General features: G+C 43.5%; 2 protein-coding genes across 5 annotated transcripts; both read right to left on the reverse strand.

Moving 5' to 3' along the window:
• Window positions 1-366: 366 nt before the first annotated feature.
• LOC115543599 (uncharacterized) lies at window positions 367-5,822 on the reverse strand. 2 transcript variants are annotated; one of them, XM_030356012.1, is made up of 10 exons: window positions 5,795-5,822; window positions 5,061-5,448; window positions 4,830-4,963; window positions 4,362-4,509; window positions 3,379-3,593; window positions 3,120-3,208; window positions 2,903-2,971; window positions 2,204-2,308; window positions 2,029-2,103; window positions 367-1,670 (listed from the first exon to the last, which is right to left on the reverse strand). In XM_030356012.1, the coding sequence occupies exons 2-10, from the start codon at window positions 5,432-5,434 to the stop codon at window positions 1,500-1,502; spliced, it is 1,380 nt and encodes a 459-aa protein (XP_030211872.1). In that variant the 5' UTR covers window positions 5,435-5,448; window positions 5,795-5,822; the 3' UTR covers window positions 367-1,499. The 2 variants fall into 2 exon arrangements, with proteins under 2 accessions (XP_030211872.1, XP_030211871.1); XM_030356011.1 differs by having other exon boundaries at window positions 5,653-5,804.
• A 503-nt stretch (window positions 5,823-6,325) lies between these two features.
• On the reverse strand, window positions 6,326-22,868 carry fyna (FYN proto-oncogene, Src family tyrosine kinase a). 3 transcript variants are annotated; one of them, XM_030356766.1, is made up of 13 exons: window positions 22,656-22,868; window positions 18,925-19,001; window positions 15,589-15,847; window positions 13,769-13,865; window positions 12,656-12,754; window positions 12,314-12,417; window positions 11,534-11,683; window positions 11,133-11,297; window positions 10,613-10,792; window positions 10,145-10,221; window positions 9,106-9,259; window positions 8,505-8,636; window positions 6,326-8,134 (listed from the first exon to the last, which is right to left on the reverse strand). In XM_030356766.1, the coding sequence occupies exons 3-13, from the start codon at window positions 15,839-15,841 to the stop codon at window positions 7,926-7,928; spliced, it is 1,620 nt and encodes a 539-aa protein (XP_030212626.1). In that variant the 5' UTR covers window positions 15,842-15,847; window positions 18,925-19,001; window positions 22,656-22,868; the 3' UTR covers window positions 6,326-7,925. The 3 variants fall into 3 exon arrangements, with proteins under 3 accessions (XP_030212626.1, XP_030212625.1, XP_030212627.1); XM_030356765.1 differs by having other exon boundaries at window positions 15,589-15,851; XM_030356767.1 differs by lacking the exon at window positions 18,925-19,001 and having other exon boundaries at window positions 15,589-15,851; window positions 22,656-22,862.
• Between the last annotated feature and the right edge of the window lie 1,429 nt (window positions 22,869-24,297).

Raw genomic sequence — 24,297 nt, forward strand, 5'->3', positions numbered from 1 at the left:
ATCAACATTAAATAGTTTTGTTGTTCTACACTCAAACTACTAAATGTGAATTGCATTTCAAACCTTTGAGATTTGCTTAGTTGTCACTTTTGGAATGAAGGTAGGCCTACTTTTGAATGGGTGTCTTCAATTTAGTAATGGGTATGGTTAGAAGGTAATTCTTCCAACACCCACAATTACAAATAAGGAACAGAGTGTTCCCTGGCTGGATAACATTTTCTTTAATGTATCCTATATCTTCAGAATAACATGTTCTTTGGAAAACCTTTATGAGAACAGTGAACATGCATTCAACGCAGTGTGAAATATTCATGTATTTATTGAATTCAATTTCAAATCACTCACAAACATTTAAAATATTTGCTGCTTAAATAAACCTTATTCTTAATTGAAAAGTATGTAGTTCCTCAGAAGTTAATATAAACTGAGCTTAATGACATGAATAAAAAAAATATATAACACAAAATGTAAAAAGGATACAGCATATCCACTTTATGAACACACAAACACATCATCCTAACCCAAATATAAAATATACAACTTTAATTATGAGCTTTTGATAATAGACTCAATGCAATAAGCTGGATGATTCACATGATTCACATAATCTATTTTCATTCTGTTCATTGAAAGTTGAATCATCATTAACCTAGTCCTATATCGACCTTACCATTGAACCTCTCCCAACAAACCTACTTTTACTCCAGCCTAAGCCCCTCTGTTCCACCCGCCCCAGAATCAACTCAGTCTTACTCTGCCAAGGGGAGGCTGCTTATACCAGCCATCGACTACACACACTCCACATACCGCTAACGCCATACTTGAGGTTGGGGAGAACCCTCAGCTGAAGCCTACTCCCACTTCATAAAGAAACCCCCCCAATATAATCTGAATTTTGACCAGGGTTAGAATACCAAAGAGAAACAACCAGACTATTAACAGCGTTACCCAAAATGAACCATCCCCATTTCCCTTCTGGAGCATGGTTTCCCGGGCTGCTGAGCTTGCTAGCAAAGGGGCGGCTGGTCCTGGGCTGCTTCGGGCTGGTTCCATGGCTGCTAGCCAGCCATGCCTCCCGTCCTCTACCTCTGAGGCTGGTAGCTCCGGTGTTCATTGTTCATCAAATGCACCCCAGGTTTGCAGCCTCAACCAGCCCCAGAGTCTGTCTGTCTGACTGGGGCCAGGTAAAGCTGTAAAAGCTTTGAACCAGCCATCAACCACACACACTCAACAACAACCTATATGGCATGACTCCCGCCCCTCGTAAGCCCTATGCCCCCCTAAACCACCCGGGTGTTCTACTGATGTCTGAACGACACCGATGTCTGCATATAAAGCAGCAAGTCTGATTCAACCCCTGGGTTGAATCTCCTGATGGAAAAATCCTGAAAAAATGTGGAGGACATGTCTGAAAACAGCTATTGACATGATATGCTCATCTTCATCATTTACAAACACACACAAACCCCCCACCCCCACCCCACACACACAGCACCTCCTCAGAAGGTGGCTAAGGAGCTGAGCGTCACAGGCTTGATGATGAGGGTGAGCTCCTTGGGGACAGGAGGAACGACGTAGCGCTCCTCGCGGAGGAGGCGCAGAAGGAGGTTCTCCTTGTCCTGCGGCCAGCGGTACACGTGCGTGTTCTGGAGCCAACCAGGCACATGGCTCTGTGTACACACACACATGCAGGCCCAGACACACACACACACACACACACACACACACGCACAATGCAAGCACAAAGGTCCAGACATACACAACACAAACAATATCACGTTTGCCCACACACGTTTGACCATGTACAAGCACACACACACACACACACACAACCACACACACACACACACACACACACACACACACACACACACACACACACACACACACACACACACACACACACACACACACACACACACACACACACACACACACACACAGACTTTACAATGCTAATTAAAAACATGAAATCTGTTAGACCAGTTTATTTTAATTTGATGGCTATAAATAGTTTGCGGTTCTCACCTGAGTTGCAAGGGGTAAGAGAACTGGCACAAAGCGATAATTCAAGCTTCCTTGCTGTATAAACTCATTCTGCATCTGGCAAAAATAAGAGTTTGGAGTTTGCATGTGATTGTTAACCTACATTTATAAGTACCACCTCCTACACAAAAAGAGTACAAAAACGCAGCATGCTTACCATAGAGTAAATATATTTGGTGTGTAGACTGTGTCTGTCCATTCCTGTCCTCTCGATGGCTGCCTTGTAGCCCGAGCTGATTGCTATGATAATCAATACAGAAGGCTGTGCCCATTTGGAAAAATTACTTACTATTACTGTCCAACTGTTTGTAGCCAAAATGCAAAAGGATTGAAAATCAATTAATTTAAACTTCCCATTTCCAATTAAATGAATTCATTGTAAACAACTCTCATTTGTCAACATGGTGATGGGACATAAATTACAATTCCAAAGTCAAATAAGATCCTTTCAGTAGATTCACTCGGTACAACCCGATAGGATATCATGCCCCTTTGCCTTGTAAGTCAAGACATAGATGTTTTAGCAAGGGATTCATAACAGTTAACATTATAACTCAATGATTAAATTGTGCACTATCATGCATAGAGAACAGTGGCATCTGCTGACAGAAGAGGCCACTAAAGTGCCAAGTTCTGTATTGAGTTATTGGAGAACTGTCTTACAGTATTTGGGGCATAACTTCTGAACCGCAAGACCATTTCAAGTTTTTATGGTTTTTATTTTCACAATTCCACGTAAACCAATCAACAGTCGGTTTGACAGCATGCTATATGAACATGTATGAAATCAACATAACATATTTTTTTTCCTAGTAAAAAAACACTACAAAAAAAGAAAAGATGAAGGAATACCTACATCTTTTAGATAGCTGTCCATCCATTTGTTGATGTCCATCCGTCTGATGGGGTTATCAAATATGTCAATCTGAATGAGTGGTTACAGTGAAACATGGCTATTTAACAGTAGGCTACGTGTTCTGTTGTAGCAAATAACCAGCAATAACCATCCTAAACCAATCAAATGCAATGTCATGGGACTGCAATAAATATAATTAGTTAATGTCATTACTTACGGCTGGTCGAAATCCTTGGTTTGTTAGAAATTCAGCGAAAGGCACCATCTGAGTAGCTGAGTCCACAGAGAATGTAATAAAAATGTTTCCTGCAAGAAAAGTATATAATCAGTTGCTTATTCATTACTAGGCTATGTAGTAGGAATGATGATGAGTAAACGCATTTTGCTGTAACAAGATGGTGAGATCCATCCCTACTTTGACCGTGACATCCAGAAATGAACGTCTCAACTTTAGGTTGGATGTAAGGGTCATTTACGGCACTCGTCGGGTGGACTGATAGTCTTCCTCCTCTCGTTGGGGTCGGAGTAGGCACCTTCTCCTGGTGGAACGCCATCCAGACCCAGGTGCTCCAGGTTCATCACGCTCACCTGTGCCAACCGCTCAGCGGGGGGTAGGGCGAACTGCGGCACGTTGACGGAGATACCGCCCTGAGCGTTGCAGTGGTTGGCCGACTCTGCGCCAGAACGCAGGCTGCGGAACAAAAGCAAGTTTGAAATTAGTTAAATTGTTTAATACAGTTTATCACCTGGGGTTAATTCCCCAGGTGATATATTAACTTCTGAGGAACTACATACTTTTCAATTAAGAATAAGGTTTATTTAAGCAGCAAATCTTTTAAATGTTTGTGAGTGATTTAAAATTGAATTCGATAAGTACATGAATATTTCACACTGCGTTGAATGCATGTTCACAGTTCTCATAAAGGTTTTCCAAAGAACATGTTATTCTGAAGATATAGGATACAATAAAGAGAATGTTATCCAGCCAGGGAACAATCTGTTCCTTATTTGTAATTGTGGGTGTTGGAAGAATTACCTTCTAACCATACCCATTACTAAATTGAAGACACCCATTCAAGAGTATGCCTACATTCATTCCAACAGTGACAACTAAGTAAATCTCAAAGGTTTGAAATGCAATTCACATTTAGTAGTTTGAGTGTAGAACAACAAAACTATTTATTGTTGATTCACGTCATGCAGGAAACCTCTGAATGCATCTACAATGCATCCCCTTAGATGTAAACCACAGTAATAAGAGAGAGAGAGAGAGAGAGAGAGAGAGAGAGAGAGAGAGAGAGAGAGAGAGAGAGAGAGAGAGAGAGAGAGAGAGAGAGAGAGAGAGAGAGAGAGAGAGAGAGAGAGAGAGAGAGAGAGAGAGAGAGAGAGAGAGAGTAGTTATTATGGGACTGATCTGTTTAATCTTCAGTTGCATATGTTTAAGTTAATTTCTGTTTACCAGTTTTGTGGGTATTGCATCCAAGGTCTTGCATCCTGACAGGATACGGAGTGTGGGTGAGGTGCATTGCCGTAGGGTTTCACAGCATAGTGCAACTCTCTGAATGGTCCATGTTGTGCATTGTAAAGTGGCCAATCTGCGGAGTGGTCTGTGGACAGAGACGAGGTTTGAGAGGAAGATGATTCACTTCATCTTTAGTGCAATGACCAATTTGTGTCTTTTAAAGGTGGGGTTCAAATAAGGGATAAGCATGACTGGGCTGTTCTTATGAACTGTTCTTAAGCACTCCGTAAGCAGGGGAGAATATGTGTTTGAAGAAGAGAGTGTTGTGCAGTGTGTTAAGCCTTAGGTATTGTATGTGTTTAAAATCATTAGAGAATAATACATACATTGGGATCGTATGGCTTTGTGATGCTACAAGGCATCTATAACCTCATGAGATTGTCCCCACTACAAAGTCCCCCTTACTTTGTAGTGGCAGGTGGGTGTAACAGGGGGCCGTGGGTCTGTATTCTTGGCCATCGATGTCAGACCTCAGTGATAAAGGTCGCTCGAGCTGCTCCTCATCATCCTGACATCGGTCTACATAATCACTCTCTCTGCTTCATAATAACACAACAATAAGAGCATTAGTCTGGAGGACACGCCACAGTTGCCAACCAATGTAAGGGGAACGCGTTTCCCCCCCATCATTCATACCTCCTTGTGTCAACGCTCGCTCGCACCGTCGCGTCTCGTTGACGGTCCCAACATCTGAACCCGTCGCTCGCGCCAAACCACCTGCTGTGTGAGGCAGCAGGAGGACCACAGTCCATTCGGGACTGGCTGGTCCGTCCATCTCTGTCCCTGGATGGCGCTCCGTGGAGCGGTTGAAAACGCTGAAATGGAAGATCCGCCGAAGGACACCCAAGCTCTTGTTGAGGACATGGCCGGACATGATGGTGGTTTTGACCTGTGTGGCGCGGTTGACAGAGTAGCGGATTAGGGTGCACAGTCACCCCGGGGGTCAAACGAGGCAGGCCGCGTTGTGGAGACGGGCCCTTCGGATCTTGTTTCAAGTCGGAATCCTCCATTTATAGTTGTCTTCCTTTTAAACAATGAGACGGAGGAAGAGATGAGAGAAAGGCAGGAATCTATAGTAGCCAATCACAATAAACGGAATGATAACAACAAGCTAAACAAATGGCCCACTGAATGAATGATGCTCAGAGAAACGAAAATTGCATTGACGTATTTAAACTTTTCAGTCTTTTAACAATAGTAAAATAAAAATAAAATACAATATACAGACCTGTAGAACTGTACGCTACAACAGCAGGCCGGTTAGGAAATCGTACATAATCACTCAGATAATTGGCTAATTGGTTGGCATACATTCAGAGAGAGGGAGAGAGGGAGAGAGGAAGAGAGCAACGAAGCACCGCAGAGCCTACCTGTTCAGCAGAATCGCCAACACTGAGGTATGCAACTTTGCTACATGCAAATCTCGCTCAACGCTATCCAATCATGGACCAGAACACACCCCATCAGTCTTTGTTTGCCATACAGGACAGGACTGAACCAAGTTTCTCATTCAAGGAATGCATTTTTTTTTTAACCTTCAATTCTTTGTGATTTGAAATTCATTCACGTAGGCTTTGCAGGCTGAAATGCAAATGAAAATGCAGGTTATATCCTAAAAAAACTAAGTAATAGTTGGGTTTTGTAAGGATCTGCTCATTAGGGTATGACGTCTGAATGATTATTTGCATATATGAAGTTCCATAACGCTTCAGTAACGTCTTTGTGTCTCAGGTGTTGCCCAAGGCAACAACCTGAGACATATGCTCGTCTTTACTCTTTGTTTTACCCTTACATTTGCGTCAAGCAATACACTCGTATGAATTTGCATATTATTCTAGGCAAGTTGTACATTTCATGTGAACTCACGTTTCAAATCAAATGGATAGATTGGTCAACAGAAATGTGTGGTGGCAAGATTGTTTATTTGAAAACCAGTTGTGTACAATAAACAGACAATAAATAATGACCAAGATGATGTCCTGTAGGCCTATATCTACTGAATGGAGGAGAAGGAGAAACAAAAAAATAATTAATTTTTACTCTCACTCGTTCATACTCATAATCAAATTAAATATAAAAAAAAGCTACACACAAGGAATCGGTGACCTCTCTTGGAATATACCTCGTCATTCAGTCAGGCAGGGTTATATATACTACCACTGCAATTGCAATCTACCTATGCTTATCGACGTAGGCCTACATGGATGGCAAAAACAAAACAAAAAAGTAACTTAAACTAAACACTTTTGGTCTCATAATCAACATGTTCTTCCCCTCATACACATTGCCGGGGGGACAGTTATTATGTACGAATCATTCTTCATTTTAGTCATGGTAATGGCAGTTGATTTAGTTTGGCCTTAGAAGCTAAAAAGACGTGTAGGCCTATGTGTCAAAGCATAACTCTTAAACAGCCCGCTGCCATACAGTATTGCAACGTTGGCCTACATTTTAAACGGATCGTTTTTAATAAGCAATTCAGCCGAACAATGTTTGCAAGAAGCCAAAAATGACCCAAACGATAATTTAAGCTGGCTCAAAAATGATTGGCTCGAGCACAAATACGATGGATGCACAGATGCCCTACAAGTCTAGTGGAAGGAGGTGTCCTTGATGCTATAGGCGTTCAGTTAGTGTATAGAAAGCATGAAGGCATTCCCCTACATTATAAGAATATTACTAAACATAAAAAGGCAAAAACAGGCCTTGAGAAGAGGCTAGCAATTGTATTAAAAAAAATGTCCCCAGGGGACCGTCAGAAAATTGTTTAAGTATTGTTGTCCACAATGGCAAACGATTACAGTCCCTACAATTATGCCTATTTCACAATTTCTTGACTGTGAGCTCACGCAATTATTTTTCCTTCATACAACCCATAATTCCAAACTAAGATTTGCCTTTGTATCAAGAAGAATCCACACCTTTCCAAAACATAATAAAAACAAATAAAACAAAATAAAATAACTGGGGGTGAGTAAACAAGCATTCATATTTACAGTACATACAAGGTACACATCACAATATGTCTCATCCACACACCAATCCTTCAGAGTTCCTCAGCCACGACTGCCCGCCTAGTTAGACAGCTGGCTCGTTGCACAGTATCGTCTTAAACGCTGGAACTTCCCAAAAGCAGACCGAAAGGGTGACAGGGTGGATATTGAGTCAGTCTTTCTCTCCTGGTGTTGCTGTTGCTGCCGTCACTCCCCCCTTCCCCCCAGTCCTTCCTTGTGTATGTGAAGAATGTCAAGTCTATCGAATTTCTCAATCGTTTGCGCCAGAGTTGTGGTGATTGATTGTTTGTCTCCCCCTGGTGCTCAGGATGAGGATAACACACACGCATACACACACACACACACACACACACACACACACACACACACACACACACACACACACACACACACACACACACACACACACACACACACACACACACACACACACACACACACACACACACACACACACACACACAGGGGATGACGGAGGGATGGCCGCTCAGAGGTTATCCCCTGGCTGATACTGAGGCTCGGTGGCAGTGAAGTAGTCCTCCAAAAAGGCCTGCAGGTACTCGAACGTGGGTCGCTCCTCGGGGTCCTTCTTCCAGCACTGGACCATGAGCTCGTGCAGGGAGATGGGGCAGTCCTGGGGGCAGGGCATCCTGTAGCCGCGCTCCACCTGCTCCAACACCTCCCGGTTGTTCATGCCTGGACAGACCAAAAGAGTGGGACATGTGAGGAGACTCAAAGCAGCCCTTTGCTTTGCTTGAGGGACTGAAACAAATGAATGCTCATCAACCCAAACGTGATGTTTTTTTTACATTGCTCTACAGATGGTTGTATCGACATTCCAACACACGAGGGAGACTCATCCCTACGATACATTTTTGCATTTTTATGCATGTTTATTATAGAGTGAGATAGATAGGAAGGTATGGGAGATAGAGGGGAGGACATTCACTAAATGACCACAGGCAGGAATCGAACCCGGGTCGCTGTGTTCAGGACCTAGTCTACATGGTGCGCATTAGGCGGGATGAAATAGTAATGGCAGAGGAAATAGTGAAGAGCTGTTGACCTGGGTACGGGACTCGGCCCTTGGTGACCAGCTCGGTGAGCAGGATGCCAAAGGACCACACGTCCGACTTGATGGTGAACTTCCCGTAGAGAGCGGCCTCCGGCGCCGTCCACTTGATGGGAAACTTGGCCCCTGTGAGGAAGATCATTTTTTTCTTTATACATTGATTATTGTTTTTATAATATTAGAATAATGAAATTATAATAATAATAGAATAAATCTTGCGTTTTGCAGTAAATAAATAAAATATATATAAAGGAAAATGTAATTCATACAACGTAAACGTAACCTAAACCTCTCTTAAATGTGATGCATATTATAATAAATGCAGACGGCCCCTGAATCCTTGTGACCGGTCCATATGTACTGTTGCCTAGCGACCCGTTCAATATATGGTTAAACTTGCTTAAATCAATAGAACCTGGCCAATGAAAGGTCTGTCTGATAGTATAAAACAAGAAACACAGCAGCATAATACAACTAACTACAAACTCAAACTTCCCTTTTATTTGGATTATTATTTGGATGCATGCCACAGACAAACAAACATCTTTGCCAAAAGATTGAAACCCCTCAACGTTGCCATGGCTACGGCGGGTACCTTGTCTGGCCGTGTACTCGTTGTCCTCTATGAGCCTCGCCAGGCCGAAGTCGGCGATCTTGCACACCAGGCTGTCCCCCACCAGGATGTTGGCCGAGCGCAGGTCCCGGTGGATGTAGTTCATCCGCTCGATGTACGCCATGCCCGCCGCCACCTGCACGAAAGATCCCGTTAACCATCGGTTCACCCGCAGACGGCGGTACGGTAGTAGTCGGGGGGACGGTGAGAGGTTTTTACAATTTTAGAGTGAGCTAGACAGGAAGGTATGGGAGATAGAGGGAGGAGGACAAGCAGCAAATGATCACGGGAAGGATTCTAACCCGGGTCGCTGCGTTCAGGACTGAGCCTCTATGGTACGCGCTCTACTGGATGAGCCACCGGCGCGCCCCGGTAAGAGATCTTTTGAGCCACTGAGCTGAGATAGCCTGGGGAGCGTTCGTGGAGTGGAGGTTCAAGATTAGATTCAACTGAATGAGGCCTTACAGGGCGGGCTCTGGGGAGCATGATGCAATAGCTCCTAAGTGATGACAGTATATGGCATTGGTAGCAACACCCCAGTGAGACTTATTGAAACAGAACAGCTGTTCGCTCTCTGCTGGCCCAAATTCACAATATGTGCTTGTAACACAAAAATAAGAAATTGGGCCATCTGTAGAAAATAATTAGCCTGACATTGCCCGATCAATTTGGAAATGCATAGTAGTCTCAAACAGTGCAATTCATTAAAAAATTCAAGGGGGGTTATCAACGTGTGCAGACCAAATTGCCTCTGGACCTCTACAGCAATGTGCTGTAATCAGTGGCAGCCATCATGGTTATTTATTTAAACGCCTGAGCTTGCCCATTCATCTGGTTCCCAAGGCTACAAAATAAGAGACGTCAGCAAACATTTACATTTGTTTTGATAAGCTTGAGTTAACACAGATTGTGAACAGGGTGACCCCATAGGGATTTTTCCGTGTAAGCTAAGGTGGAGCCATAATGCCATCACACACAGGATCTATGAGAGATATATGTGTTTACAAAGAGTCTGCCTCACCTGTGCAGCCATGTCCACTAGGTTGGGCAGCTTCAGGCTCCGCCCCTCACCGTCTTTAAGGAAGTCGAGCAAACTCCCTGAAAGATGAAGAAGAAGAGAGGGGGCAGGGAGGGAGAGAGACAGGGAGGGAGGGGGCCAGCGAGCCCTGAGATGTAGGTCAAAACTGCAAGCAATATATTATAGATGACGCCAGGCCCCAAATGATGCATCATATTTCAGCTAGTTACTATGTTATATAATTCTATTCCTGACCCCACTCTACTCTCTAGGAGATTCTTATGAATGTTTTGTGAATGTTATTGCATGAATAACAAAGATTGACAGGCAAAGACTACGCATGGTATTGAAGACACACAAAAATACAAAAACAGTAATGTTTTTCTATGTCAACCACAGTAATGTAATCCTATTCTTGAGAGTCGCTGCCTCCATGCGTCTACATAACAGCAGGACTGTTACAAAATGTACCTTTGCTCATGTATTCGGTGATGATGTAGATGGGCTCCTCAGACACAACAGCGTACAGCTGCACCAGCTTGTCGTGGCGGAGCTTCTTCATGATCTGGGCCTCCTCCAGGAAGGACTCGGGGGACATGGTCCCCGGCTTCAGGGTCTTCACCGCCACCTTGGTGGTCCCGTTCCACGTGCCTGCGCGAGGGTTAGGAAGAAGATTGGCCGAGTGAGTTGATCAGAGTCTGACACTTATCCCCCCGGCATGATGTTTCTCAGTGTAGGTATTTGAGGCATAGCAAGGTTTAAAGCCCATCCCAAGCCGCACCATGGATTTAAAACAAATTGTGAAGTTATTGTTGTAGTCAACAAATGGGCATTTAAGGAAAGAAACATCATGTCTGAAAAAATTGCTGGAAATTTAGCTGAATCTTAGCTGAATCATTCATTCAGCTCAATTTTGATACGAGGCATTCATTCATTATGAAGCACTCAAAGTTCTGACAGAACGGAGAGAAGGTGTTCCCCCGACACGTACCCATCCAGACCTCGCCGAACTGGCCGTTGCCGAGGCGCTTGATAAGCTGCAGCGACTCCCTCGGGATCTCCCACTTGTCTTTGGTTTTGACGGACAGGTCAGCCAGCCGAGGCATGCCTTTGTGACACGGCACGATCAGCCGGCAGCACAGCCCTGCTGCTCTGGCTGGTTGGGGGCGGAAGAAGGATGGGGTCACGTCAAGAAGTATTTGAATAATATGCTTTTCAATCAAGATCACCTCAGTCACTGTTAAACGACCGCCATGACCTACAACGGAAACACTGCCTTGATAAAGCACGATGCTTCCCAACACCTACCTGCGCATACAATAAATCACTAGAAATGGCTTTGGAAACAGGTGTTTGCTAAATGACTCGATATGAACTAGGTCATGGTCTTACCAGAGTAGTGCTGCACTAGCTGCTGCAGGGTCTCAAACTGGGCACGGGTGGTGATGTAATAGCCTCCACTGTCCAGCTTGCGGATCTTGTAGTGCTTCACGTGGTCTCCCTTGATGTCATCCCAGTCCTGGATGGACAAGGAGAAGGCCCCTGCCAAAGCCGACAAGCATCATGTTAGAGATATCGTTATCAATTACTCATTATTGTTATTATCTTCTATTATGTATTGTGCTACGTTTTTCTCTTTTTAGCAACTTGGGTCATGCAGCCCATGAATACTTTGTCGATACTCCAATTTAGATTTAAGCTTTATTGTTCCCAGCCCCACTCTTAAGTCTCTTTGGATACAAGTGTCTGCTCAATGACTGAATTGAATGTTGGAAACATCCGGTAAAAGGCAACGTATTCCACTCCACTTTGCTCAATATTTTTAGTAAAAAGCTTAAAGCCAACTCATTGAATGAGAAAGGAAAGAGGGTTGATGGAATTTTACTGTTGGAGATTACATAGGATTTACTTTTCTTCTCATTACAGCCAATGTAGAAAAAAGCTGAGTATAAGTCGATTTCCCCTCGGAATGTATTCTGTATACATTGTGTAGTATATACTATAATGTATATTTTCCATCCGGGCCGTAAATGTATACATTTCAAGGAAAAGATAGATTTTGTGTGCTTTTCTACATTGACTGGAACATAGACTTTACGTAGGCTGTCTGTACACTACCGGTCAGCATTCATGTTAACATGTTTGATGACAATGATGAGTTTGTGGAAGTACCTTTGGTGGTTTCGCTCTCTCGGATGAGGAAGGTGCCTCTGGGGTTACCATTGGAGAGGAGCTGCCTCTCTGCGTCCTTTCGACCCAGTTTACCAAAGTACCAGCTAGCAAGAGAGGCAGGAAATAATAACTATACATTTGTTTTATTTCCCCCCTTTATATTGTTGTATGTGCTACATTTTAAAGCTGTGTGCAATGGCAGTGTTTACTGGGCGACGCGGGCGACGCTGTGTGTGTGTGTGTGTGTGTGTGTGTGTGTGTGTGTGTGTGTGTGTGTGTGTGTGTGTGTGTGTGTGTGTGTGTGTGTGTGTGTGTGTGTGTAAAAGCGCTTTTTTTACTCACTCCTCCGCTTGGATAGAGTCCACTGGAGCCACATAATTACTGGGAATGTAACCAGTTCCTCCTGTAGTGAGAGAGCGAGCTTCCCACCAGTCCCCCTCACTGACAGACAGACAGACAGACAGAGGAAAAGAGAAAGACATTATACATTATATACAGAGGACATAAAGGCAGAGAGAAAGAGTTGAGCACTTTTTAACTGTCGGTACATTTGTAGATTGCTATTGTACTGTATAATTGACTATATATATATGCTTCAAAGTGGACATTTCCCATGCCTTGAGAGAAAGAGAGGAGAAAAGACTCAATGGGAAAAAAAAACTAGATATGTCTAATATGAATGGAATCCCATTACCAGAAGTAGGGGCCTAGAAAGACATAGCCTGAGGAAGAGAACATACCGATTGAATGGATGTTCATGTCTAGGGTGCCCGTTAAAGAGTGTAGCCTATGGAAACTACAGCAAATTATGCAGAAGGGGGTTGAGTAACAGCCATATTTTGTTGGTAGTTGTATCTGTGTCAAAAGATTGCTATTAAGAGTATTCCGGTATTCGGGTGAATAATGTTGAACAAAAGGAAAATATAAAAGATAATGACTATAGTGAACAAATGCTTTGGCCTCTAAACAGAGGAATCAGAGGGAAAATAACTGTTCTAAATTCTACTTAGCAATATGGTGCACTGCCAAGCTCTAAGGCATTGGCATTGCTGCATCTACGCCTTGATACCCTATCACGACTTAATTCGATCTTGGTCTTTTGTCATTCCTACCATTACTACTTAGTCGTTTATTTTGGTCATTTTATCCAAAGCGACCCTGCCTATTCATGACACCCCTTCCTTTGCTATGGCGCTCATGAGCAGGTAGGGGTTAGGCATCTTACTGAAGGATACCTACAGGTTGGAGGACATTGGGGTTGGAGGACATTGGGGAGTATACCATTCGGTCTTTCTCGATGAATGTTTCTCATCAGAACAATGTGTCACACCATCAGAATGAGAGAATCACAGCCCAGTTTCATCATTCCAGAGGAATTGTAATCGTCCACATCAAGGGGGGGAATAGCGGACCACAACCCTCTCCTGGCTCTCGTTCAGACGCTGGGGGACTTACATGCTGTTGAGGATCTGGAACTTCTCCCCTTTCCTGAAGCTGAGGTCATCCTCCGTGCGGGCCTCATAGTCGTACAGAGCCACGAACAGAGTCACTCCTGAAGGGAGGGGGTAGAGGAGGAGGGCGTTAGCATAGAGAGATAATCCCAGAGGATAGCAACACATGTGGTGTATGATGGGAGCTAATACTTTTTTTTTTTTTTTTTTTAAACCTGCATTTTGTCACTTTTCTGCTTCAGCTATTTAGCCCATTAAAAATTATCTGAAGTAGAATGTTTGTCAACAATAAGATGCCCTAACCATGGCAAAATGACAGTAACTGTCTCCAATGATGATATAGTTAATAATTAACAACCTAACTGTAGCTACAACTCAACCTCAATAGAGGTTGTCAATGCTAAAACCTAAATAACGCATGTTCTGTTAATGGTCTATTATTTTCTTTACTTTTACTTTTATGTGAAGACCTGCTGCTGTCTATATTGGGCAGAATGCTCTTGGACTTTTTTTTTTTGTCATCCGTGTGCCTTTCTTAGAGAATAGTTATGCCTGGTAAATTATTTCCTTGTGCTTGTTTGCTGTTTTTTGTGTGGGCCTATATTATTGCCCATATTCACCAGGGCAAACTTTAGACCTTTAAAGCTGGTAGGCAAACAGTTAACACAGTTGACAGCCTATATAACAGGGAACAATCAGATTATACTGATTTAGTGCGAACCCCGGGGCGAGAGTCTGTAATAGCCATGATTTTCTAATAAAAAAAACAATTTCATTTTTTGATTTGATCAATGTCTCCGCTAGACAGCCCATAGTTTGAATGTGCCTTTGCAAAACCTTTTCCATCTTCCTGTCAACCACAGGCTGTCCAGAGTGTTCACAACCCTGCCTGAGATTGTTCAATAAATACATCAGTCAATCAATCGATCAATAAGCAATTCGCGCAACAAATTTGTTTCCAGTACTGTGAACATTCTCACCAGCATCTTAGAGACTTTAGATGATTCTTAGGAACTGCAAAGTGCAGTTAATTTAGTTATTGTTCAATCAACCAATCAATCAATCAATCAATGAATGTGTGTGTAGATGTGTCAAGTACTTTGCGTCCTCTACAAACTGATCTATTTTGTGTGCCGTAGCATTGTCACCGCCATCTTAGATTATAGATGGTTGGGATGGCCCTGCGTTTTTAATTTCTTATTCATGTGCGCTGGTCGCGTTGACTCCACAACACAATGCATGCAACAGCGCCCAGAGAGGAGGGGGTAACAGCTCAGTTGTTGATCCATCACGGTACGACATTGTTGAAATCCAAGATCGGAGAAAACGTATTGCTTGCCCCTAATTCAGCACTGTCGGGCACAATTCAACACGGCACATGATCTTCTTGCGCCGTGTGTTGGGATGTGGGTCTTGCCTCTGCCTGGCAGTGAACTAGGTCACAGTGTTTCTCATTAACTCCCAGACCCGTAGCCATCCATCCAGCACACCGCTGGACGGCCACCGAGGAATATCTTACAGCACTACATGAGGTCATCGGCACACGGGAAATACAGACTCGGTCATTACACAACGGCAAAAAGAAAATACCCAAAATGTCACCTCTGATTGTGCTTGAGTCCAAAACATTCAATCTCCTAGCAACAAAACTGTGCGGTCGCAGCAGTTGAAAGCACTACTCTAAGCACTGAGGGGGGGGGGCAGATGATCAAAACTGTTTAAAGGCCGGTGGCCTTGGTGTTTACAGACATCCAAACAGATCGCAGACAAAACGACAAATGCACATTCCCCCAGGTTTCGAAGCAGCCAGGTCAATCAGCTCACCCGTGCCTCCCCTGGACCGGAGTGTGCCAGACTGGGAGGATGTGTGAACTCCCCCGAACACAGTCACCCCTTGCGTGGCGCCGCCATGGAAGTTGTTGTAGTTTGGGATGGCGGTGACCCCAAAGCTTGGGTAGTGCTGCGGAGTGGGGTCCGCCCCGTAGAGATAGCCCACGTTCTGTGGCAGGCTTGTAGGCTCCCGCGGTTCATCAGTGAGTTTAGCTGCTTCTTTATCCTTGCATTGGACACAGCCCATTCTCCACTGTCTTTCGGAAGGTCGAGAGACAATGAAAATAATAGGGGAGAGGGCGAGAGAGAGAGAGCTACAAATTAGCAGGTAGCTATTACAATATATTTAATGAATTGACAATATATATACAAACATTGGACAGACTGTCTCTGCCAAGTATACAATGCAAAGATCAAGAAAGAACAGGATAGAGAGAGGGACTGGAATTAGCAGGAAGCTAATATTATAACGAACACACCATTCCCACTGGAGGAATTACAGTTCATTATTATAATATTGGAAAGCATCCCCTGGGAGTGACTACCTCCAGCGATCCTTTTGAAAACCCCTAACAACCTGAAAAAAAAGAAGCACTTTAAAACACTGATGCTAATCATAGGAGCGGTTGTGTTTTGACTGGGTACATAGCCTAGCAGGCCTCACCGTACGTACTTCAACAATGTACTTATTATGGTGGATTTTTTTGTTGTGAGAACAAGCACCGCACAGTAGCCAGGAATATGAAACGCTAGGACGTTTATTTTGGAGTGCTTTACGAGGAGCCACAAGTTCTTCTATAGTATCACAATGGAATTTCACCACTGCAAATTACAATGCACCACCGAACAACATACTGGGCTCAATCCTAAATCTCGTGAGGGGGATATAGGGAGAATTTAGCCTCTAAATCTTAATTCCCTTCTATTAGAAGGAGTAAGGCCAATTAAAAGAGCCTTTCCTTGACTTTAAAAGACCGAGTTAGACTAATGCACATTCTAAGTTCATGTATAGGCCTCGTCTAAGCCAGGAGGACTAAGCAGTCAAAGTCATAGAAAGTATTTTCATAGTATTATATTTATCAAATGCACAGTATAACACAGTATTCTATTCAGGACAATTCAATTCTTAGGCCATGGGAGCAACCACTACTTAGTAGGCGTTGAAAGATTATTATTATTATAAAAATATATTTTTAAAGTCATCAATAATAGCCAAAATTATATAGAAATAAATTAAGTTTACATAACAGTAAAAAAAATCTAGCAGCTGTTCCGGACACTGTAATGATGCGATATGTAGACATGATAATAAGTATATGAAATAGTATAAATACAGTATAAACTGCAGTAATCAGTGCATGCATATATTGCGGTGATCAATGTGATCACTGAGATTATCGTGGCTGGTTGAGAAGCTTGACGGCCAGGGGGAAAAATCTGTTACTGAGGTCTGGGGATTCGTGCCTGAACGCTCCCATAACGTCTACCAGACGGCAGCAATGTAAGCGGTCCACTGCTTGGGTGGCTGTAGTCTTTTGTGATTTCTCGTGATTTCCTTAAGGCATCCCTTGTGTGGGAGATGCTTTGCATGGAGAGGGAGGTGGCACAGCAAATGCGGCGTTCCCCTGCATTCACCGCCCTCTGTAGGGCCTGGTGATCAGCATCAGGGCAGCAGCCGTACCCTTAATGCAGCCAGAAAGGATGCACTCCATGGTGCAGCTATAAAGGTTAGTGAGAGATTTGATAGACATGGCCAAACTTGATGAGCTCCCTCAGGAAAAAAAGACACTTTTGTGCTGCTTTTTCTGCAGTGTCATATTGCCTGGACCAAGTGAGGTCATTGTTGATGAACTCTCACTGAGGCGTTTGAAGCAGAAGACTCTCTCCACTTTGGCACAATCGATGTGAATGGGAGCTTCACATCATTTCACCCCCCCCCCCCCCCCCCCCCCCCCCCCCCCACCTAAGTCTACGATCATCTCCTTAGTCTTGGATACGTTGAGAGATAGGTCCTGGCATCATGAAACCAAGAAGCTAATCACTTCTCTGTAGGCGGCCTCATCGTTGTTGGTGATGAGTCCCAGGATGGTGATGCTTTCTGCCAACTTCTATGTGTGGTGGAATTGTGGCTAGCAAAGAGAGAGCCTGCTGAGCTGACAGCATCATTGTCCCACCTAAGCGGCCAATTCACTAACTCTCCCACTCAGAGATATTTAGTTAAAAGCCCACTTGTTTAAAGGCACTCCATGAATGTATGGGTATGAAGCAAAAGTGGTGAACTCTTGCTTCTCGGCAGATGTCCTCACAGGGGGGTACGTAAAGATATACAAAACAACACCACTCTGAAGTCGATCCCCTTTGGCCAAGACAAGTTTTTGAGACGCAGCTGCTGGAGACACGGCCCAGGGTCATCCAGCGGTCTGCAGTACTTCATGCATCAAAGAGGTCAAGCGTGACCTGTGGCAGGATGCCATGGCGTTTAGTGCGGACTGCACCACTAAAAGAAGCCCATTGGGACTTTTCTGTTCCACCACTTTCAATGGTAGCTACTGCAGCAACACAACGTTAAACCATTCTGGCTATAAATCTACTCAGCCCAAATGTAAATCTCCTTCACTCCTGTTTTTAGACAGTCCTAACTTCCCCATCCGCACATCTCGATTCCATTTGGGAATTAGGGTGTGGGCCAAAGCACCACATATAATGAATTCAAAATGGCTACTCAAGAGAGGCCGTTATATATCAACACTGTAGAAAGAGTAGGAGACTGCAGTAAAAATGCTGTTGGACGGTAGACAGGGCCACGTCCTCTGAAACGGACATTCCTTTGGGCTCCGGGCTGTTTTGTGTTAACTGCCGAAGGAACGCCATCGCTACAGAGTGCAAACAGATGTGTCACTCGTTGCCTACCAAGGGTTCCGCCAAAGCTGAGAAAACGTCAACTACATGTCTCTCAGCGAATGCCTTAATTTTGTGCTGCTTTTATGTCAAGATCAAAAAGATGGGGGCACTTAAAAATCTCAGCGACTTAAAAAGAAGTCGCTGAGATTTAAAGTTTAATGTGTAAAGTTTTAAAGTTTAATGTGGTAGCCGGGAGATTAATGAACTGAAGGGATGCACACTTGGGTCATTATCCCGATCTGAACATGAAATAAAATATATATACTACATTTTGATCATCTTTCATGATGGTAATCAGTAACAATGCTGGAGGTCTGTTCTGCAAAGGGACCGGAGAAACGCTGGTTAGCAGCAGTCGTACACAATGTTAGCAGTAGTCATTAATGACATCTTTCATTACGTAAATTATACCGGCTTTATGAAACTCACCGACTGTACGCTGTAGTGTCAAGGATTCCGGGCCTTTACTCCTTCCACATTGTCTCACTTACAGTGCATGGTGGCCACTGCAAAGAGAAGAGAAGGTTGCTGTGATCCATTAGTGCCAATGCACGCTATTAAACCTCCCAGAAGAGGAAGAAATTGTCCCGGTGGCAGCACTCAAAGCATAGCTTTAGCTTAAACCCGAACATGATTACAGATGCTGAGACCAGAAACCGGCTGCTTTGCTGAGGAAACTTCCTGGTTATTCTTAATCTTCGTTGTACAATTTTATATCCTCAGAGCAGAAATAGAAAAAAAGCTAACGTATTAAATATAAAACACATGATTCCTCTGTGATCTTGAATTAGTTAAAAAACTAGAGAGTGTGCAGCACGTGCAAACTATTGACACGACGTGAAAGTTGGAGACAGACTTGGCAATCTATGTTCTTGTAAATGCATCATTATAAATCCCACTGCATCCATTCCTATAGGCGGATAGAGATTAAAACGGGAAGGCTGGGATCTCACATCATTATATCGCCCATGGGGGGATTATGAAAACCTTTCTGCTCTGAATGAAGAGAGGCCGGCGAGATCCATGGCTTTCAAACATCCCAGGCCATTTTGCAAGCGTTAGAATCTAGGCCATCCTCTGTGTTTACATGCACGCTTCCTGGTATTATTGCTGTTTGCAGAACATTAGCCTAATCAAAATGTACACGCATCGCGACTGTGTGGGCTTGTTGAAGTAGTGAAAGTGCTGTATTTTTGAAATACATCTGCATTAAAGAGATATGCTGGCCTTCATGCCCCAAGAGCTGTCCTAAACACTCCCATCCAACCAAACAAACAGATGCAATCGCTTGACAGATCGACACATGAATGAACACAATGAACCACATGGAAGTAAAACAATATTTTGGAGCTATAGGAGGACAGACCACTACTCTAACCTCATTCCTTGGGTGGCTCTTGTACCATACAAACACACCATCACCGTCAGAGGCGGAGAGACACGTGTCGTCGACCATATAAAAATGGACATGCATAGTCTGCTTTTTTTCTGTGACTGACCCCAGGCGTTTAGGAATCACACACAAACAAACACAAAGCACAAGAAATGGCGTTGTCAGGGCTGTGAGCCTCTAGTGTCTTTCGTGGCAGTATCTTGGTGTCACATGACCATCGAAGCCCAGACCAACACTCGTCATGCTATTTTCAGATCCTGAAGGAACAGCTTGCCTCGGAGAAGAGCATACTAGAGCGTGATGGAGAGCTGGGGCCGGTGGACGGAGGAGAACACACACACACACACACAAACACAGTTACTGTCCTGCAACATTTAACAGCATGGATGGGGGGGAAGAGAGAGAGAGAGAGAGAGAGAGAGAGAGAGAGAGAGAGAGAGAGAGAGAGAGAGAGAGAATCCTTGAAAAAACATGAATAATAAAAGTAAAGTTGGATTTGAAGCTTCATTGGGCACCGCAGACCACATGTAGAAATGGACTACATTCATTTTTAAATTTTTAAATTGTCATTAACTTTAGAGAACAGAGAAATGGGATGACCTTTCTCACCCATATGGCCAGGAGATCAATACTGGTAAACCAAATTAAAACCATCAAGTCGGGGTCAAGAATTGTAATAGAGATGTATTAAACTGGTGTGTGTGTTGGTTACACCGACCAAACATTAAGTTTTAGTCTGCGTGAACGAATGACATAGCATGAGACAGGGACTAGATTTATGATTATGAAATAGCTCTTTGTGTACAATCCCACACTCATCGGAATCACTTCTTCGACTGTCTGTATCCAACGTCACATTTCTTTGGTCCACTGTTACTTTGCAGTTCAACATAAGACAACAAACACAACACAAACACAAATCAAGGTCAACTGCTCCCTCCATGCCACTCCTACAGGATCAGAAATCAATCGCAAACAACACATTCTGTTACAAGAAGAGAGAAAAATGAATGAGCCCCATACAGACATCTAATAAACAGGTTGTTTCCTAGGCTTACATAACGGTTTAAATGCCTGCAAAGCCCACAAGTGTAGAGTCAGCAGTGAACGGACACAACAGGCGTTTCCTTATGCGTCCTATTCACTGGTTAATTACAATATTTGCCTTGGACTCGGACAACTGAACTCATTCAGTGTATATATCAACAGCGACACAATGGCCACATTTTCAACTTGACCCACAAGATTATCTCACACAATGAGATGCAGTATTGGCCTTTCAAAGCACTCTCGGTGTACTGAATGAAAGAGGCGGGTTTGACGAAGCCCACAGCTGAGCCTCATGTTTTAGCGTGGGTTAAGAAACCCGAACGTTGTTGTGGTGCCATGCTGTCCTCGACTGGAGTACGTTGAGTCATGTTAGTTGTTAAATCACTGAGCCCATTATGAAGTTACTAAAGTCCATTCTGTGAATCTCGTGACTGCCTAGTTAAACATTATCAAAAAAGCATGTTGTTTTGAGAGCTTTTTATTCTATACAACATGATACAGAGTATTTTCTGGCTGAAATTGTACTTTACAAAACTGCAACAGGAAGACATTGTTAGAAGTATCAATTCAGTGGAAATGATGATGTGGTTGCCCTAGTGTGTGTGTGTGTGTGTGTGTGTGTGTGTGTGTGTGTGTGTGTGTGTGTGTGTGTGTGTGTGTGTGTGTGTGTGTGTGTGTGTCACCCAACACCCATTTTGGACTGCCTTGACACATTTCAACCAACATCCTATTGCTTAAATACATCAAAATGGATATAGCTATTTTTGAATTAGCGTCATGCTGAATTGGAAACATTCATAACCTTGGCCCATTCCAACAGTAGGCTGTGTATCGACAATCCTTCAAAGTATACCGTTCAACAGCAGCGGCCTACATTGCCATGAGGCAAAAATAAACATGCTTGGTGGAGCAGGCTATGTATTGTAATGCATTGGCAGTCCTGTGGATTTGATACATATCAAGCTAGCAAATATCACACATCAAGGACAAATGGATAAAGTGCTCGGGGAGGGCGATTCGTTTATTTACAAAGCAACACTGGGCGAAATAGGTATGTTGTGCAGCCTTCACTCCTGGCCTAAAAGAATAGCAGTGTCTATCTAAAGCTTGTTAGGCTATAGTAAATTAGTCCTGCTCGGTTTACCGTCAGATTCTGAAGGATAAATAAAAGAGTGGCCTACATAAATACATAATTTAGTAAGGGTTTTTAAACTAGAGGAGTGGCTATACCACAGAGGACATGTGTCAAGCGGCTGTGGTGGAACCGTTATCATTTGATGCTTAATTGTGTTACGTGGTCAATGCAACAGGGCTGGGGGTCTTATCGAAATGCTTTTTTTATATATACAAAATTCATTCGGATGCTTTGACGGCGTTGCGTTGGTGTCTGTCCACTATGGTACGCTTTTCTGCAGCGCATTCATCCCTGCGGCTGCAACGCAAGCGCCCCGTCCTTAACCACATCAATTCAAAACATTCAGGAAAAAGCACCGCGTAGGGGAGCAAATCAGTTCTCTAGTCTGTCAGGCCAGTAAACCGATGCCTACGTGGTTCCAGAAGAATGTCAAATAACTTGGTTAAAACGATTGAAACACACACAGAGAAGCACTGTTATTTATCAAACCTCCGAGAAGCATATTCATTGGCAATCTACACAGCGCTAAAGGCACAATGCGGGTGCAACAAAAATGAGTATTCAACACAAATACGTCCTTACCAGTGACACGGTGGGCTAATCCATCGGGTTTCCCAAAATGAGGTTGGTAGGAAAGGCATCGATGGATTTTTCTTCTCTGAGGTAGCGATTTTTACATTGAGAAAATAACAGTGGCATGCCCGACCCTACTACTCATAAGCCCCAGTCGCCGTGCGTACAGATGATGATGGCGTAGGGCTGATGCGGAATCGTACGGACTGAAGCTTGGAATGGCAGTATGTCTGGCCAATCAGCGACTACAATGTGTTGTCCGACTCATCCCTGTCTGAAAAACAGACAGGGCGGTTGCAATTGCAACTCCAGTCCCTGGCCAAGGAATATCGCCTAAAGCCTAGGACACATACGACATTATTATGCTACCTTTCTATTCGTTCAAGCGTGACTGTTTTATAGTCAACAGTGTGTTGACTAAAAACACACTCAGTATGAGTGTGCTTTTTATTATTTTAGGACATAACTTTATCTGTTTAGGACACTAAAACAGATGGGTTTATACTCGGATCCTGATTTTATGTAGCCCTTTATATATATATATATATATATATATATATATATATATATATATATATATATATATATATATATATATATATACATATATATATATATATATTTATATGTGTGTATCTGTATGACTGTCCGTCTCTCTATCTTTCTATCCATCCTCTCTCAAACATTGACCTCTGTCACATCATGCACGTTACAGAAAATAACTATGAACAGTCAAGTCAATAATCCATCCATACCATTAATGAACCTCCCCCTAAAGTGCACCTCCTCATTTCCAACTGGTTTGTTGTTGTTTTTTTTAACCTCAGCTTTGCGGTCAAGGGCTGTCATCCAATTGTGTTTGAAAGTGAGACTGTGAAGTCCTTTGAGACTCTGCAAAAGAAAGACGATAAATTAACTTGACTCCTCTGTCTCTATCATTAAGAAACCGGCATTAACACACAGGCCTATCATCTGGACCGGCAAGGCAGATCACAACAAAAATGATGATGATTATATGCTTTGCATAATCACCACAACCACAAGTTTGGCCTACTTAAGACAGACAAAAGAGGCCACATTTGTATCACTCCCAACCTTCTGTTTACAGTCTACATTTAATCTTAATCTGTACACTACTGCACGATGCCCTGTCATCTCTCTTGCTCTCTCTCTCTCTCTCTGCAGTGTTACTATGGAGATGTTGCTCGTGAAGTGATGAGAGGGAGAGTGTAGTAGACTCGTGGCGAGCTAGGAGCACTGCATGCCCGCGCCGCCAGCAGAGAGCGGCGATAGGCTATCTAGGTCACTGGGATCCACGAGCAGCAGCAACAAGCAGGCTCGATGACAGAATGATTGTAGGAGGAATGGCAGACTTGTTTCCCCCCACCCCATGTCTGACACCTATGTCGCTTTGCGTGACACAACAACGAAATGGACGTGTCAGCTGTCTACCTCGTGCCGTGTTGTTAAAACTTGTGTGAATTTAACAAAATGGGGGACATGGGTTTCAGATTCTCGGTAATGACGGGGTGCTATCGCCCATGAATTCAAATAACACACCGCCGCAGTCTCCTCGTGTGCTGTGTAGTTAAAATGGTTAGACATTGTTAATGAAAGTCAAGAAGTCTACCCCTGAAATCCCCGAAATCAG

This window comes from Gadus morhua, chromosome 5, assembly GCF_902167405.1.
Source record: "Gadus morhua chromosome 5, gadMor3.0, whole genome shotgun sequence".
Taxonomy (NCBI): domain Eukaryota; kingdom Metazoa; phylum Chordata; class Actinopteri; order Gadiformes; family Gadidae; genus Gadus; species Gadus morhua.

Bases quoted from the DNA above. Each gene is read 5' to 3' on its own strand.
- LOC115543599 (XM_030356012.1), bottom strand. From the start codon at position 5,434: ATGGAGGATTCCGACTTGAAACAAGATCCGAAGGGCCCGTCTCCACAA. The intron at 2,104-2,203 runs GTAAGCATGCTG...TATTTTTGCCAG, and splicing joins CCAAATATATTTACTCTATG to ATGCAGAATGAGTTTATACA. The intron at 1,671-2,028 runs GTGAGAACCGCA...GTGTGTACACAG, and splicing joins TCTTACCCCTTGCAACTCAG to AGCCATGTGCCTGGTTGGCT.
- fyna (XM_030356766.1), bottom strand. From the start codon at position 15,841: ATGGGCTGTGTCCAATGCAAGGATAAAGAAGCAGCTAAACTCACTGAT. The intron at 12,418-12,655 runs GTGAGTAAAAAA...CTCTCTTGCTAG, and splicing joins GACTCTATCCAAGCGGAGGA to CTGGTACTTTGGTAAACTGG. The intron at 10,793-11,132 runs GTACGTGTCGGG...ACCCTCGCGCAG, and splicing joins GTTCGGCGAGGTCTGGATGG to GCACGTGGAACGGGACCACC.